Here is a 15,337-nt window from a genome sequence, read left to right as displayed (position 1 = left end):
CTCTGCCGAACTCACTCAATCTTCTGTAGCCTTCAGTTACATTTTAAAAGTCCTTCCCTGCAATGTCACAATTACAACATATCATTAGCATACTCACATTTGCATAAAGCTGTGTCGTGGTTTTACAAGAGTTTGTTGCCTTCACCAACAAAGAACTTTGCCAGTTTTTCTGTGGTGGTCACCAGTCCTCTGGTGGTCTTTTGATGAAGACTCCTGTAGTCTTCACATTTGAACTTTCTACCTCTATCTTCAGCACATGACTTGGTGCTTCTTGTTTTACAGTCTAACTTGGTTTTAGCTAGATTTGCAGTTTGCAAGTTTGCAGATAGCAAGTTCCGTTAGAACTTGCTATCTTGCTCTTGATGGCGTTTGTTATCTTACTTGCCCCATTGTCTTGCTTTTTTGCTATCCTGCTTGTTTTACCTGCATATCTTGTTACAATATTACTTGTGGTTAACCTTTTGTTAGATACCACTTAGGACTCACTCTGGGACCTGTGCTTAGCTTCGCTGCTACCTAAATCCACAACGGGGAAAGCAGCAGCCACACGCTGGCTCCGGGCCTGCAGCAGCCGGGCAGGCCCCCCTCCCCGGCCGCGGCCGCTCCGCCCGGCTCGCCGCGGCGCAGGGGAGTGGGGGGGGGCGCGACGCGGGGAGGGAGAGCTCCGCCTGTCATTGGTGGGATCCATCCGCGGGGGAGGCGGGGCCGCGTTCTGATTGGTGCTCTTGCTGCGGGGCGCGGTAAGGGGGTTCGCTCTCGCGAGAATCTGGCGCAGGGCGGGAAATTTCTCCCGCGGCGCCGCTGAAGTGCGGTCCGGGCCGGCCGGGATGGGGCTGCGGGACGGCGCCGAGGCCGAGCCGGCGCGGCGGGGGCGGCGGCCAGGCGGGCCCCGGGAGCCGGCGGACGGCGTCGGATCCGGCCGTGACGATGCTTCCGCGCTGTCCGCACTCAAGCGCCTGGAGCGGGCACAGCGCACGGACCGGCTGGACGCGCTCTTCGGCTTCGAGCGGCCCGCAGAGCCCGGTGAGCGGACAGGCTGGCTCATCAACATGCACCCGGTACGGGCCGGCGCGGCGGGAGGCTAGCAGGCAACAGACGGGGCACGGGGTGTTCCGTGGGGAGAGCCCCGATAGGGCCTGGGGAGGGGTTTCCCACAGAGACACCCCAGCCGTACCAGGGATGGGAGTCCCACGGAGTTACGGCCGGTAGGGCTGGGGGGAGGGGTCCTTTGGGGAGACCCCCGATACAGCCGGGGTGGGGAGGGAGTGTCCCACGGAGATACCACCGATAGGTAGGGGGGGAGGAAGTCCCCTGGGGAGACCCATGGTAGGGCCAAGGAGGCGGTTCCGACAGACAGACCCCGGCCGTACCCGGGGGAGAAGACCCAATGTCCCTGCTGGGCCTCCCATGTTTCCCTGGCACTGCTGGGAGGGAAGTCCCACACGGAGACTTCCGGTAAGCCCCGGGGGAAAGAGTCCCGTGGTGGGGTCCCGGGGTAGTCTCATGGAGGAACCTTGTTGAGTCTTGGTGCTCATGGGCAGACGGAGGTGCTGGATGAGGACCGGCAGTCAGTGAGCGCAGTGGACTACTACTTCATCCAGGAGGATGGGAGCCGCTTCAAGGTGGGTGCCGGGGCTGGGGAGACCAAGTGGATACAGTGTCCCGGGAGAGAACCTGTCACCATTGTCTGCTCCTTCCTAGGTGGCCCTACCCTACAAGCCCTACTTCTACATTGCTACCCAGAAGGTGAGGAGGGGCAGGGCTGAGCTCCCCAGGAAAGGAGACAGCATCTTGGGGAGCTCAAGACCTCCTGGGCAGCCTGCTTTGGGATGATCTCCTCCCAAGGACAGAGATGCACTGCTCAACCCCAGGGTCTCTTGACAGGGCTGTGAGCGGGAAGTGTCCTCCTTCCTCTCCAAGAAGTTCCAAGGGAAGATTGCAAAGCTGGAAACTGTCCCCAAAGAGGACTTGGACTTGGTCTGTATCCCTCTGTGGCATTTTTTTTTGGACCTTGCACAGATCTAGTGATGTAGGAAGGGATGAGCAGGGAGAGAAAGCAGTATGCTTGACTTAAATCTCCTGGTGCTGTGGCATCTCAGAAATGTGTTTACTATGGCTAATTGCTTATTAGCAGTAATTACATTCCTCTCCTTGAACATATCAGTTATTTCAGACAATGCGTTCAGGACATTAATTTCTAGAATTAAAGTGGTTGGAGGAAGGAGGATACTGCAGGAGGGTGGTGCTGCTCATGCTCGACCCATTCTTCCTCTTTTTCCCTGGGTAAATCCCACTTGTGGGTGCCTGCACAAGCAGCAGGGCTGGCTGGGCTCTTGCTGTGCTGCTCTTGTGCTCTTGACACACCCATGAGAATCTCTCCTCAGTGCTTTACTGTCCCACCCATCAGCATCTCCTTCTTGGCCAGTCCTTCCACCCTTCTCTCATGGTACCTATCCCTGAGCTGCCGTTCTCTTGCTGCTTTGCAGCCAAACCACTTGGTAGGCCTGAAGAGGAACTACATCAAGCTGTCCTTCAACACGGTGGAGGACTTGTTGAAGGTGCGGAAGGAAATCTCTCCTGCCGTGAGGAAAAACAGGGAGCAGGACCAGGCGAGTGATGTCTACACAACCATGCTGTCGAGGTGGGATCTCCCCCCAGAGGATTCAGTCAGTTTCTCGTGTTAATAATTCATAGAACTATGGAGTAGTTTGGGTTGGAAGGGACCTCTAAAGGCCGTCTAGTCCAACCCACCTGCAATGAGCAGGGACACCTTCCTCTAGACCAGGTTGCCAGTGCTGGGACAGCACTTCTACAGAATCACAGACTAGTTTGGGTTGGAAGGGATCTTAAAGATAATCTCATCCACCCTCTTGTCAAGGGCAGGGACACCTTCCACTAGACCAGATTGCTCCAAACCCTGTCCAGCCTGGCCTTGGACGCTTCCAGGCATGGGGCAGCCACAGCTTCTCTGGGCAATTTGTGCCAGTGCCTCACCACCCACTTAATAATTAGACCCTCTTGAGTATTTCCCAGCTCTCTTCAGAGTTGTTATCTTGCCTAGATGTGACTCCTGCTATGCCTTTCGACCACCCATCTTCAGGGTGGTTCTTCCAGCTCTGTGCTGCACATTAAGAGACCCCAGAGCTGATGGGATGGGGTTTAGTGGTATCTCTGGTTGCCTGTCATATAGTTTGCCTGTTCCCTGTGAAAGGGTACAGAAAGGCAATGGGCAACCTTACTTCTAATTGTGACCAAGACAGAAATAATCCAACATTTTCTATTTCTCTCCTGTCCCTGACTCCTGCTGCCAGTGTAACCAGTGCCAGTGGGTGTCCTTGGTAGACTGACACCAGGGGAGGGACTATGCTAGATCTGTTGTTTACAAGAAGAGATGGGCTGGTGGGAGATGTGGTGGTTGAAGGCCATTTGGGGCACAGTGATCATGAAATTATAGAGTTCTCAATATTTGGTGAAATAAGGAGGAACATCAATAAGTTTTTGCAGTGGACTTCTGGAGTGCAGACTTTGGCCTGTTTAGGAGACTTATTCAGAGAGATCCTTGGGAAGCAAGAGGAGTCCAGGAGGGGTGGGTGTGCCTCAAAATAGAGATCTTAAGGGCACAGAGCAGACTGTCCCTGCGCACTGAAAGATGAGTCAACAAGGCAAACGCTCAGCCTGGATGGGCAAGGAGGTTTTGAAGGAACTTAGGAATAAAAAGAGCATGTATCATCTGTGGAAGGATGTCTGGTATCTGAGGAAATATTTATGGGGCTTGCTAGGGCATGTAGGAAAAAATTAGAGAGGCCAAAGCTCAGTTATAACATAATTGGGCAACTTTTGTGAAGGATAATAAAAAATGTTTTTACAAATATATTAATGGCAAAAAGAAGGGTAAGACCAACCTTGGTTCTCTACTAGATGCGGGAGGGAATTTAGTGACTGCCGATGGGGAGAAGGCAAAGGTCTTTAAAGCCTTCTTTGCCTCAGTCTTTAGTGAGAAGATGGCTTGTCCTCAGGACAGCTGTCCTCTGGCCTGATAGATGGTGCCAGGGAGCAGAATGATCCCCCTGTTATCCAGGAGGAGGCTGTCAGAGAACTGCTGAGCTGCTTGGATGTTCATAAACATATGGGCCCAGATGGGATCCACCCCAGGGAGCTGAGGGAGCTGGCAGATGAGCTTGCCAATCTGCTGTCCATCATTTACCAGCAGTCCTGGCTCACTGGTGAGGTTCCAGATGACTGGAAGCTGCCCAATGTGACGCCCATTCACAACAAGGGTGGGAAGGAGGATCCTGGTGAGTCTAGGCCAGTCAGTCCAACCTTGGTACCTGGTAAGGTAATGGAACAGTTTATAGTGAGTGTCATCACCCAGCACTTACAGGATGGCCAGGCTATCAGACCCAGCCAGGAGGGGTTTAGGAGGGTTGGGTCGTGTTTGACCAACCTGGTCTCCTTTTATGACCAGGTGACCCCCCTGGTGGATGAGGGAAAGGCTGTGGATGTGTCTGTTTGGACTCCAGCAAGGCCTTTGGCACTGTCTCCCACAGCACACTCCTGGAAAAGTTGCAGCCCGCGGCTGGGACAGGAGCACTCTGTGCTGGGTTAGGAACTGGCTGGATGGCCAGCCCAGAGAGTGATGGTGAGTGGGGCTGCATCCAGCTGGCAGCCAGGCACCAGTGGTGTCCCTCAGGGCTCTGTGCTGGGGCCAGTTCTGTTCAATCTTTTTATTGACCATATGGATGAGGGGATTGAGTCTTTCATTAGTAAATCTGCAGATGTCACTAAGCTGGGAGCACGTGTCCATCTCTTGGAAGGTAGGAGGGCTCTGCAGGGAGACCTGGAATGGTTGGAGGGATGGGCAGAGTCCAATAAGATGAAGTTTAATAAGTCCAAGTGCCCAGTCCTGCATTTTGGCCACAATAACCCCCTGCAGTGTTCTAGGCTGGGGACAGAGTGGCTGGACAGGGCCCAGGCAGAAAGGGACCTGGGGGTGCTGGTTGACAGCCGGCTGAACGTGACCAGCAGTGTGCCCTGGGGGCCAAGAAGGCCAATGGCTCCTGGCCTGTGTCAGGAATAGTGTGGCCAGCAGAACTAGGGAGGTCATTCTGCCCCTGCACTCGGCACTGGTGAGGCCTCACCTCAAGTGCTGTGCCCAGTTCTGGGCCCTCAGTTTGGGAAGGACATGGAGATGCTGGAGCGCATCCAGAGGAGGCAACGAGGCTGGAGAGGGGCTTGGAACACAAACCCTGTGAGGAACAACTGAGGGAGCTGGGATTGTTCAGCCTGGAGAAAAGGAGACTCAGGTGACCTTATCACTCTCTACAGCTTCCTGAAAGGTGGCTGTAGTCAGGTGGAGGTTGGTCTCTTTCTCCAGGCAACAACTGACAGAATGAGAGGACACAGTCTCAAGGGAAATTTAGGCTGGATGTTAGGAAAAGGTTTTTTACTGGAAGAGTGATAAAGTACTATAATCATCTACCCAGGGAGGTGGTGGAGTCAGCATCTCTGCATGTGTTTGAAAAAGATTGGATGTGACACTCAGTGCCAGGGTTTAGTTGAAGTGTTAGGGCTGGGTTTGACTCGATGATCTTAAAGGTCTCTTCCAACCCAGTGATTCTGTGTGATACATGGATACGGCAGCTGCTCCCCTCTGCTCTTGCAGTGCTCTGAGTGGGGGCAGTCTAAGCACAGATGAGGAAGGAGCCTCAAAAAAAATTGCCAACCAGATGGACAACATCGTGGATATGCGGGAGTATGATGTGCCTTACCACGTTCGCCTTTCCATTGATCTGAAGATCCATGTGGTGAGCTTTGCTTTCCCAGTCACACTCCTGAAGCACAGAAAAGTTTTTTCTCTCCAACACCTTTACAAAAGTATTGATGACAATGAGTTCATGTCTAGAGCTCATTTCTGTTCTGCTGGGCTTCACATTTAATGGCACACAGAAAAGCTACCTGGTTAATGCGTGGCAATAGTTCAAACTTTTCTTCTGGGCTGCCTGTGATTGCCACAGTTCCATCCCCAGCAGCTGGATGGAGTGACGTGGGGATGTGGCTCTGCCATAAGGCACGACCCACCCTCATCTCTCCACAGGCTCACTGGTACAACGTGCGATACCGGGGCAACACCTACCCACCCGAAATCACCCGCCGAGATGACCTTGTGGAGAGGCCGGTGAGCACTGGGCAGGTGTTCTTTGTGCAGATGTTCTGCCCCAACGGACTGGTGTCTGATGTGCTGCCAGTGTAAAACCATGGTGGCAGGGGAAACACTGGGCTTGGGTAGTGATTTTTCGGTTGATAAAGCACTAAAATGATTAACAGGAATGTTCTGGTTCACTTACTGTACCAACACTGGGTTTTATGGGAAACACCCTTTCAGTCAGCTCTGAAATATTTTCTAATGGATTTGGTCCTACCCAGGATCCTGTTGTTCTTGCCTTTGATATTGAAACAACCAAACTCCCTTTGAAGTTTCCTGATGCAGACACAGACCAGATCATGATGATCTCCTACATGATTGATGGGCAGGTAAGGATGCGAGGATGGTTTCCTTCAGGCTTGGGCAGCAAAGCCAGGAAGCAGCCCAGCATTACCCTCTAATCCTGCTGTCTCCAGGCTTGCCATGCTGCCAGCTGCATGATGTGTGCCTGTGGGAATGGCATTGATGCCTGGGTGATGTTTCATGGAACCCAGCCCAGGTTGCTGGTGCTTCTCTGCAGGACAGAGACAGCACTGGTGTCCTGTGTTGTCTCTCCATGGCCTCCTTTTCTGATGGTCAATGACACTTCAATGGATGACTCCCAAAATGTTGTTCCCCCTTGACAGAAGCTCTGGCTTTCAAGAGAAAAGCATCTCATTGTTTGGGCAGCATTTTTGAGTTGTCTGTGACTTCAGTCTTCCTAACTGCCTCCTTGTCACCTCCTCAGGGCTACCTGATCACAAACAGGGAGATTGTCTCAGAGAACATTGAAGACTTTGAGTTTACTCCCAAACCGGAGTATGAGGGTCCATTTTGTGTCTTTAACGAACCAGATGAGGTAAGTCAGTTCTGTTCTGCAGAGTTTTACCTGCTTGGAGCTTTTCTTGGCCAGAGAGCTCATTCCCTGGCAGATTGCCTCCCTGGGGAATGCAGTAAGTCCAGCAGGGCTTTTTGTGCTTTTGTTTCTTGGGAATAAGGGTGAGAGATCAGTTTTGGGCTAGGTGCAGAGGAAATAGGAGGTGTGGAACAAACTGTGGTATCCACCACCTCCCTGTAGAGGAGATGAAGTTCCTTAAATTACACATCTTTTCTATTTCATCCCAGGCTCATTTAATCCGGAGATGGTTTGAACATGTCCAGGAGACCAAACCCACCATCATTGTCACATACAATGGAGACTTCTTTGACTGGTAAGATCAGGGATGATGACTAAACTGGCAAGGTGTCACCTGAGCTACAGGGCAAGGTCAGGTTCCATCCTCAGCATCCTTCCATAGCTCAGACAGTGTGGGGAGGTCATGTGGCCAGATGCGGGGCAGCCATGTCCTGCACCTCACCAAATCCTGTGGTCATTGGCTTGGCAGTAGGACTTTCTGAAGAGTCCCATCCACTTACCTGAGCTACTTTTAAACCCTTGGCAGTGTGGGAATGTCAGCATATGGATGAATTCAGTCATGGGAGAGCAGGGACTGGGTCAAAAGAGACCTGGAGGATATTGGAAGAAGTGTACAGATGAGCCTGGGGAAGCAGGAGGAGAGGGACTACAGACCTCTGCCTTCAGATGCAGGATACAAACAAGCAGGTTTGCCTCTTGAACCACAAAATGGTTTGGCTTGGAAGAGACTTTAAAAATCGTCTTGTTCCAACCTCACTGCCATGACCAGGCACACCTTCCACTAGACCAGGTTGTCCTGCCTGGAAGTCTATTAACAGATAAATCACAAGGGAAAATAATTTGGTAGTTTGTAACAAAGTGATTATGGAACCATTGTTAGAGATGCAGGAAAATGGCTGTTCTGCTCCTTCTCTTCATGCTGCCTCTTTCCTCAGGCCCTTTGTGGAAGCAAGAGCAGCAGCTCATGGAATTAATATGTATCAGGAAATTGGGTTTCAGAAGGACAGCCAGGGAGAGTACAAAGCATCCCAGTGCATCCACATGGACTGTCTGAGGTACTGAATGCAGCCCCTCTACACATAGCTGTGTCTTTTTCTCTTCAGTTCAGATAAAATATCTATAGTTGTATTTGAATACTGTTCTCATGTTCTGTCTGTTGGAAGCTTTGTGTGTCACCTTCTTCAGCTGTGTAATAATGCATTCCTGTGTTGTCTTCTTCCCCTTGGTGTGCTGCATTCCAAAGGAGCTGCCAAGTCTTCCCCTGAAGGGTTCCCAGACTGCTCTTGCCCTGTAGCCTTGGGTGTTTGATTGCTGATTTGGGAGGAGAGAGAAAGGGAGAGGGAGTGGGTTAAGGTTTGGCCATTGGAGCACGGAAAGGGGCTATAGCCTTACCTGCCAGCCTCCTGACATAGAGGGAAGAGGAATGGACACATGGGAGAGACAGAACTGTAGGATTTTATGTTGGTTTTCCCCCCTGGAGAGTCTGGGCTCTGGAGCACAGCTGGATGTTCTTGCAGGTGGGGTCTTCTTCAGCGGTGAAATTTTTATCTTAAAGCCACTGAGGGAACTGGAAGGTGGAAATTATGAGCAGTGGTGGGGAGATGGACAGTGGGGGTTGTTCTGGTTGGGCTAGCTAAAGTTGGGCAGCCTTGTCCAACTGCATCCACTCTTCTTGGATGCTGGGCTGTCCTTGGTGAGAGACATGGTAGTCGAGGTCCCCTTCACAATCTTGACCCTGTTTTGAAGGTCAGGCCTGGTTTCTCTGCACAAACTGATAGTTTTCCTGATTCTGTCCAGGTGGGTGAAGAGAGACAGTTACCTCCCAGTGGGAAGTCACAACCTGAAAGCAGCAGCTAAAGCAAAACTGGGTTACGATCCAGTGGAGCTGGACCCTGAGGAGATGTGCCGGATGGCCATGGAGGAGCCTCAGGTATTCTCTCCCTGTGCTCTGTGGGAAAACAAGCCTTGAGCAGCTGCACTATGACTGAGTCTATAAGTTAGAGTGGATTTTGAGAAATTAACTGAATCTGTCTCCCCAGATTTCCCATGCCTTAGAGCTCACAGGGAGAAGGAAGAGGGTTCCCCTGAAGTGATTCTGGCCCTGGCATTGCACTGTGCATTCTCTGTATTTATTTACATTAGTGTGGGTGAAAAGCAACAGTGAAATCAGAAACACCATGAAGAACTGAGACCTGCTGGAGGAATAGGAGAAGGGTTAGTGCTCCAGGTGTCATAGGCAGGAGGTTCTGCTGAGCCCTGTAGCAGCTTCCTGGGACCCAAACTGGGTGGATTCTGTGCCTTCAGTGCATCTTCCTTCTTCCTTCTAAGTTAGAGCTGACATGTTGCTGCTTGATTAGAGCTAAAGCAGGATGGCCTCAGAAGCAAACACATTATTCTTTACAACCTAGGCTATGGAGAAATACACCTTTTCCTTCTTGCTAGAAGGAGAATGTCCAGCAGGAAGCAATGAAAGATCATTGTCATTGAACCACTCTCACATGGGATTTGGATTCATTTGCTTCTCTTGTTCCTTGACAGACCCTGGCCACCTACTCAGTGTCCGATGCCGTTGCTACTTACTACATGTATATGAAGTATGTGCATCCCTTCATTTTCGCCTTGTGTACCATCATTCCCATGGAGCCTGATGAGGTGAGTGCTTTCCCAAAATTATCTCTTTTCTGGGTGAAGTACCGTGATTCCCAATCTGCAGGGATGCTCTGGCCACAGATCTGATTCCTACTGCCTAGATACTCTGCATGTGTGGCAGGGAGGAAGGGAGGGTGGATTTACAGGCTGCTCCTTTCTCCTACAGCTGTGAGGTGTTTAGAGACAGGTTCCTATAAGAAGACACCTGACATTTGGCAGTGCAGGGCTGGAGCTAGAAAGCTAGAAAGTATGGCTGATGCTCCACGCTCAGCCAAGTTCACTTGTCAGTGAACTTGTTCAACTTGGCTGTTGTCAGCTGTAGGGAGGATGATGAAGGAAGCTGTCAAGCATGTAGAAGATGTCAGTGTGTTCCCACCTGGTTGAGCTGACAAAGGCACTCGATGGAGTGATGCTGAAGATGTGTCACCAGCTGAAGCTGTCCAGCTTGTTGTGTGACAGTCCAGTCTTGGAAGTGCTGGGACAGCACTTCTACAGAATCACAGACTGGTTTGGGTTGGAAGGGATCTTAAAGATAATCTCATCCATCCTCCTGTCAAGGGCAGGGACACCTTCCACTAGACCAGATTGCTCCAAACCCTGTCCAGCCTGGCCTTGGACACTTCCAGGCATGGGGCAGCCACAGCTTCTCTGGGCAACCTGTGCCAGTCCAGTGCCTCACCACACTCACAGGGAAGGAGTTCCTCCTGATATTTAAATCTACTATTTTTGAATTTGAATCCAGATTTGGTTTCTCATGTGCAGGTGTTAAGAAAAGGATCTGGGACGCTGTGTGAGGCACTGCTGATGGTTCAGGCCTATCATGCCAACATCATCTTCCCCAACAAGCAGGAGCAGGAATTTAACAAGCTTACAGAAGATGGACATGTGCTGGACTCAGAGACCTATGTGGGAGGCCATGTGGAAGCACTGGAATCTGGGGTCTTCCGCAGTGACATTCCCTGCCGCTTCAAAATGGTAATGGGCCAGCAGACAGCCCCTGTCCTCATGGAGTAGCGTGGTGGGGAGGGATAGCATTTCCACTGTTGTTGGCATCTCCAGTGTATCCCTGCTGGGCTTCTAGGGCAGCATCTAGAATCACAGAAATCAGTAAGGTTGGAAAAGCCCTTTAATGCTGCCAAGTCCAACTGTTAACCCAACATCGCCAAGGCCACCACTGTGCCCAAGTACCACATCTGCATGTCTTCTGAACACTTTCAGGGATAGTGATTTTGCCACTGACCTCAACAGCCCATTCCAATGCTTGGCAACCTCCAGGAGACTCTTGCTACCTGAATCTGGGCTGGGAGGCGGGGGGGAGGAGATCTCTAAGTGGCCATCTGTGCTTCAGTGGGAGAGCAAGCAATCCAGAGCTTGTTGACAGCAGGGGATGGTAGTGAAGTAGGGTTTTGGGTTTGTTTTTCAGCCAGTGTTTCTTGGAAGTTAGGCCTCTGTCACTTGGGGTCCTGTCCTCTCTCAAACTGAGCTGCTTTAGAACCCTTCCTGAGGGCTTTTTACCTGTTTCTGCTACCTTCATCAACTCCCGCAGTGCCTCAACACGTCCCTTACAGCTTAGAGGTCCCCAAGCAAAGCAGGGACAGGGATATGGGGCAGAAGCTGCCGGCCTGCAGCCAGTGACAGCTGCCTATGGCCTCACTGCCATCTCTGTGTCCCTGTAGAATCCTGCTGCCTTCGACTTCCTGGTGCAGCATGTGGAGAAGACCTTGCAGCATGCCATTGAGGAAGAGGAGGGTCTTCCCTTGGATCAGGTCACCAACTTCCAGGAGGTACAGCACCTGCAGCACAGCTGAGTTGGGCAGGAAACTGGGACTGCAGTTCTAAAATGCCTGTTTGGGTTTGGTTTATGTTCTACAAAGAAAGACCTAAGAAGCCCATCTACAGGCTGAGTCCTGCAGCCCAGCCTGGAGATCAGGGTCTCTGCCCCATCTGAAGAATGCAGCTCCTGCTTTTCCCTTCATGGGTTCAACCAGGAGCAAAGCTCTGAGAGAGCTGGGAAGGAATTTAGGGAGAAGGCAGACCCCCTCAGATATCCCAAATGTTCTTGTTCCTCTTGTTCCCCACTTCTTATCAGCTACAAACGTGCAGATCGCCTCTCTCCAAATCCAAGTCTGGTGTTTCTTGGAGGGCAGCACTAGACTGGGGACCTCTGGTCTTTGCTGTTGTCTCCATTAACCCATTTGCACTGAAAAGGTCCTTGATCAAGTCATATTTAGGAAGCAGCTTCTTCCACTTCCCAGATATCCCTATGGAATAGCTTATCCTGGACATCGAAATCAAAACCTAAAGCAGTGTCGAGGAGACCCTGCTCTGCTCCTTTGGTCCTTTAGATCCATCCCCAGAGCCTGTGGCAAGTGAGCCTATGAAGAACCAAATTCAAAAAGTATTTGATTCATTAACTCCTTCCTGCCCTAGTTTCACTTCTCTTTATCTCACCACAGGTTTGTGATGAAATCAAGGCCAAGCTGAATTCCCTGAAGGATGTTCCCAACAGAATTGAGTGTCCTCTTATCTATCATCTGGATGTGGGGGCCATGTACCCCAACATCATTCTGACCAACAGGTTGCAGGTGGGTAACATCAGTCTTGTCTCTCCTAATCTGACTTCCAGATGACCTTGATGGTCCCTCTGGATTCCCTTAAAAGCAAGGACTGAACTTTCTGCACAGGGTAGGGGAAGCAGATGAGGCTGGGTATGAGATTTGGTCAAGCTGCCATTGAATTGTAGAATCACAGAATTATTTTGGTTGGAAAAGCCCTCTAAGACCATTGAGTCCAACCACTCTGCCAGCATTGCCAAAGCCGCCACTAACCCATGTCCCCAAGTGGCACATTCACATGGCTTTTAAATACTTTCAGGAGAGTGCCACTCTGAGCAGCCTGTGCCACTGTCTGATCACCCTTTTACTGAAGGATTTTTCCCTAATATCCAACCTAAACATCTTCTGGCACCACTTAAGGCTATTTCCTCACTTGTTCCCTGGGAGCAGAGCCTGATGGCCACCTGGCTCCACCCTCCTGTCAGGGACTTGTAGGAGCAAGAATGTCCTCCCTGAGCCTACTTTTCTCCGGGCTGAGCCCTCAGCTTCCTCAGCTGCTCCTCACCAGACCTGTGCTCACCCCCTTCCCTAGCTCTGTTGTCCTTCTCTGGATGGCTAGGTCTTCAGAGACTCAGCTGCAGCTTTAGCTAGAGCTTTTCCCAGAAACCTAGCTGTTGTTTTGCAGAGCTTGTGCTCCTGAAAGGCTCTGGAAAGGGGATCTCACTGAGTACTATCTCTGATGTTCACACCTGTGGTCTCCTGCCACTCAGCACCTGTTCTGGCATGAGTTGTCATTTGGGGACCTGTCCCCTCTAACACCTGTGTGTCTGTTACTGCATCCAGCCCTCTGCCATGGTGGATGAGGCCACATGTGCTGCCTGTGACTTCAACAAGCCAGGTGCCAACTGTCAGCGCCGGATGACGTGGCAATGGAGAGGAGAGTTCAGTAAGTACAGCCCCCAGAGATGGAGCCAGATTCCTGCTTCTCCTCTGAGGGACTGATCACTGCCCTCCTCTGCAGTGCCTGCCAGCCGCAGTGAGTACCACCGCATCCAGCAGCAGCTGGAGTCGGAGAAGTTCCCTCCCTTGTTCCCTGATGGACCACCCCGTGCCTTCCATGAGCTTTCCCAGGAAGAACAAGCCAAATATGAGAAAAAGCGCCTAGCAGGTAAAAAAATTAAGGTCATGATCCTGGCAGTGTTTTATAACGTGGACCATGAGCGGTATTCAACAGTAGTGACCCCTCCTGGGGCTGTGGGGTGAGGTCAGGCTGGTCTCAGAACTTCTCCAGGATCCCAACAGACTCATGCGTGCTTCTTACAAGGAGCCAGGCACTGATACCTGTCAGTGTTTCCTTTTCTCTTGGAGAGCCATGGATTTTAGCTGAAATATGAATGGCTCCATTGTTTTTCTCAGGCTGCTAAATAAAGCCAGTTATTGAAAGAGAAATATCACATTGTCCTATCACCTGGAGGGAAGTTGTCCAGCAGAACCACCGAACTGGCTGGGGGCAGAGCCTGGGTTTGTAGCTGGGACATATGATTAGTTTGTTTTCCCCTGGCCCTCCACCTCCATAAAGAGGTGCTGCATCTTTCCATACTGGGTTCTTCCTCTCCCTTTGCAGTAGGACTGTCCCCCACTCACCCATGCCTTATGCTTAGCTGCCTCCCTGTCCCTACTCTGTTCATCCCTCTGCAGCAGGGCAGCCACCCCTGACAACCTCCCTCTGCCTCCTCCCTTGACCAGATTACTGCCGCAAGGCGTACAAGAAGATCCATGTCACCAAGGTGGAGGAGCGAGTCACCACCATCTGCCAACGAGAAAACTCTTTTTACGTGGACACGGTGCGAGCATTCCGGGACCGCCGATATGAGTTCAAGGGGCTGCACAAGGTACCAAGCTTGGGTGCTGGTCAAATTGTCTTGCCAAGCCTGGGGACCTCTTGTGCCTTGCTGAAAACCTCAAAGGATTACTCTGTTGGCTTCCCACTGATAGAGGGCAGGGTTGTATTGATTATTGGGAAGAAAATCTTCCCTGTGAGGGAGATAAGGTGCTGGCACAGGTTGACCAGAGAAGCTGTGGCTGGCCCATCCCTCCAAGTGTCCAAAGCCAGTTGGGTTAGATGGGACTTAAAGCAACCTAGTAAAAAGGTGTTCATGCCCAAGGCAGGGAGTGGGATGAGGTGAGCTTTAAGATGCCTTCCACCCCAAACTATTCTAGGAGGCCCAGGGGCTCTATGTCTGGCAGAGTTAATTAAAGAGCCTGTTGGTTTGCAGTTCCTCCCTGCTGCCTCTTTTGCCATGATTCCCAGGGCTGACAGAGAGGCTTTTCCTACACTGGTGGTTCTGCTGTTAGCCGGGCGTGATGGATTGCATCAGGCAGTGTATTGAGTTCTTCCCTGCACACATAGGGTGCAGCACAGCTGGTGCTGCTTGAATTCCAATCAATGATGGGATCTGCAAGTCTCATCTGACAACTGACAAAGTGCCTCTGGCCAACCCCTCCTGTGCTGCAAAAGAAAATGGGATGTTTGACTCATGATTCTGATCTTTGGCAAAGATGTTCCTGTAGAGCTGCTATGCTATGCTGGGACTGAGTGGAAACCAGTTGGGTGCCACCAGCAGTGATATGTGGAATTGTCCTGACTCTGCCCTTGGCATGCAGGTGTGGAAGAAGAAGCTGTCTGCAGCAGTGGAGACTGGAGATGCCTCTGAAATGAAACGCTGCAAGAACATGGAGATCCTCTATGACTCCCTTCAGCTGGCCCACAAGTGCATCCTCAACTCCTTCTATGGATATGTCATGCGGAAAGGGTAAGTCTCTCCTGAGCCATCCAGGATCCTCTAGAGAGGACCCTTGGAAACCAGGATTGTCCTGCTGAGGTAGTCACTTCCTGAAGCACTAAGATGAGAGTAGGTCCTGCCTGTAACACTCTTCTCTTGCTTCTACCCACTACTCCTCATCCTGGAGACTCTTACCAGACATTAAATGATGAAAATCTTGTCAGTAAGTGGGTTTTCAGCTTTTCTGGAGCAT

At 51.3% G+C, this 15,337-nt stretch overlaps 1 protein-coding gene across 1 annotated transcript in view; it reads left to right on the top strand.

Annotated features, from left to right (window-relative positions):
* The first annotated feature begins 827 nt into the window (after window positions 1–827).
* Window positions 828–15,337, top strand: part of POLE (DNA polymerase epsilon, catalytic subunit) — a 34,132-nt gene continuing 19,622 nt past the window's right edge. The window contains 20 exon segments of the mRNA XM_030958771.1: window positions 828–1,058; window positions 1,542–1,622; window positions 1,702–1,746; window positions 1,885–1,977; window positions 2,487–2,641; window positions 5,663–5,804; window positions 6,095–6,175; window positions 6,424–6,531; window positions 6,930–7,040; window positions 7,307–7,392; window positions 8,033–8,152; window positions 8,895–9,027; window positions 9,636–9,749; window positions 10,509–10,721; window positions 11,423–11,530; window positions 12,203–12,331; window positions 13,145–13,247; window positions 13,323–13,469; window positions 14,048–14,193; window positions 14,966–15,114. Of these exon segments, the coding sequence (XP_030814631.1) occupies window positions 828–1,058; window positions 1,542–1,622; window positions 1,702–1,746; window positions 1,885–1,977; window positions 2,487–2,641; window positions 5,663–5,804; window positions 6,095–6,175; window positions 6,424–6,531; window positions 6,930–7,040; window positions 7,307–7,392; window positions 8,033–8,152; window positions 8,895–9,027; window positions 9,636–9,749; window positions 10,509–10,721; window positions 11,423–11,530; window positions 12,203–12,331; window positions 13,145–13,247; window positions 13,323–13,469; window positions 14,048–14,193; window positions 14,966–15,114 (2,495 nt within the window).

This window comes from Camarhynchus parvulus, chromosome 15 (genome assembly GCF_901933205.1).
Source record: "Camarhynchus parvulus chromosome 15, STF_HiC, whole genome shotgun sequence".
NCBI lineage: Eukaryota > Metazoa > Chordata > Aves > Passeriformes > Thraupidae > Camarhynchus > Camarhynchus parvulus.
This window is presented reverse-complemented; position numbering and strand designations above follow the sequence as displayed.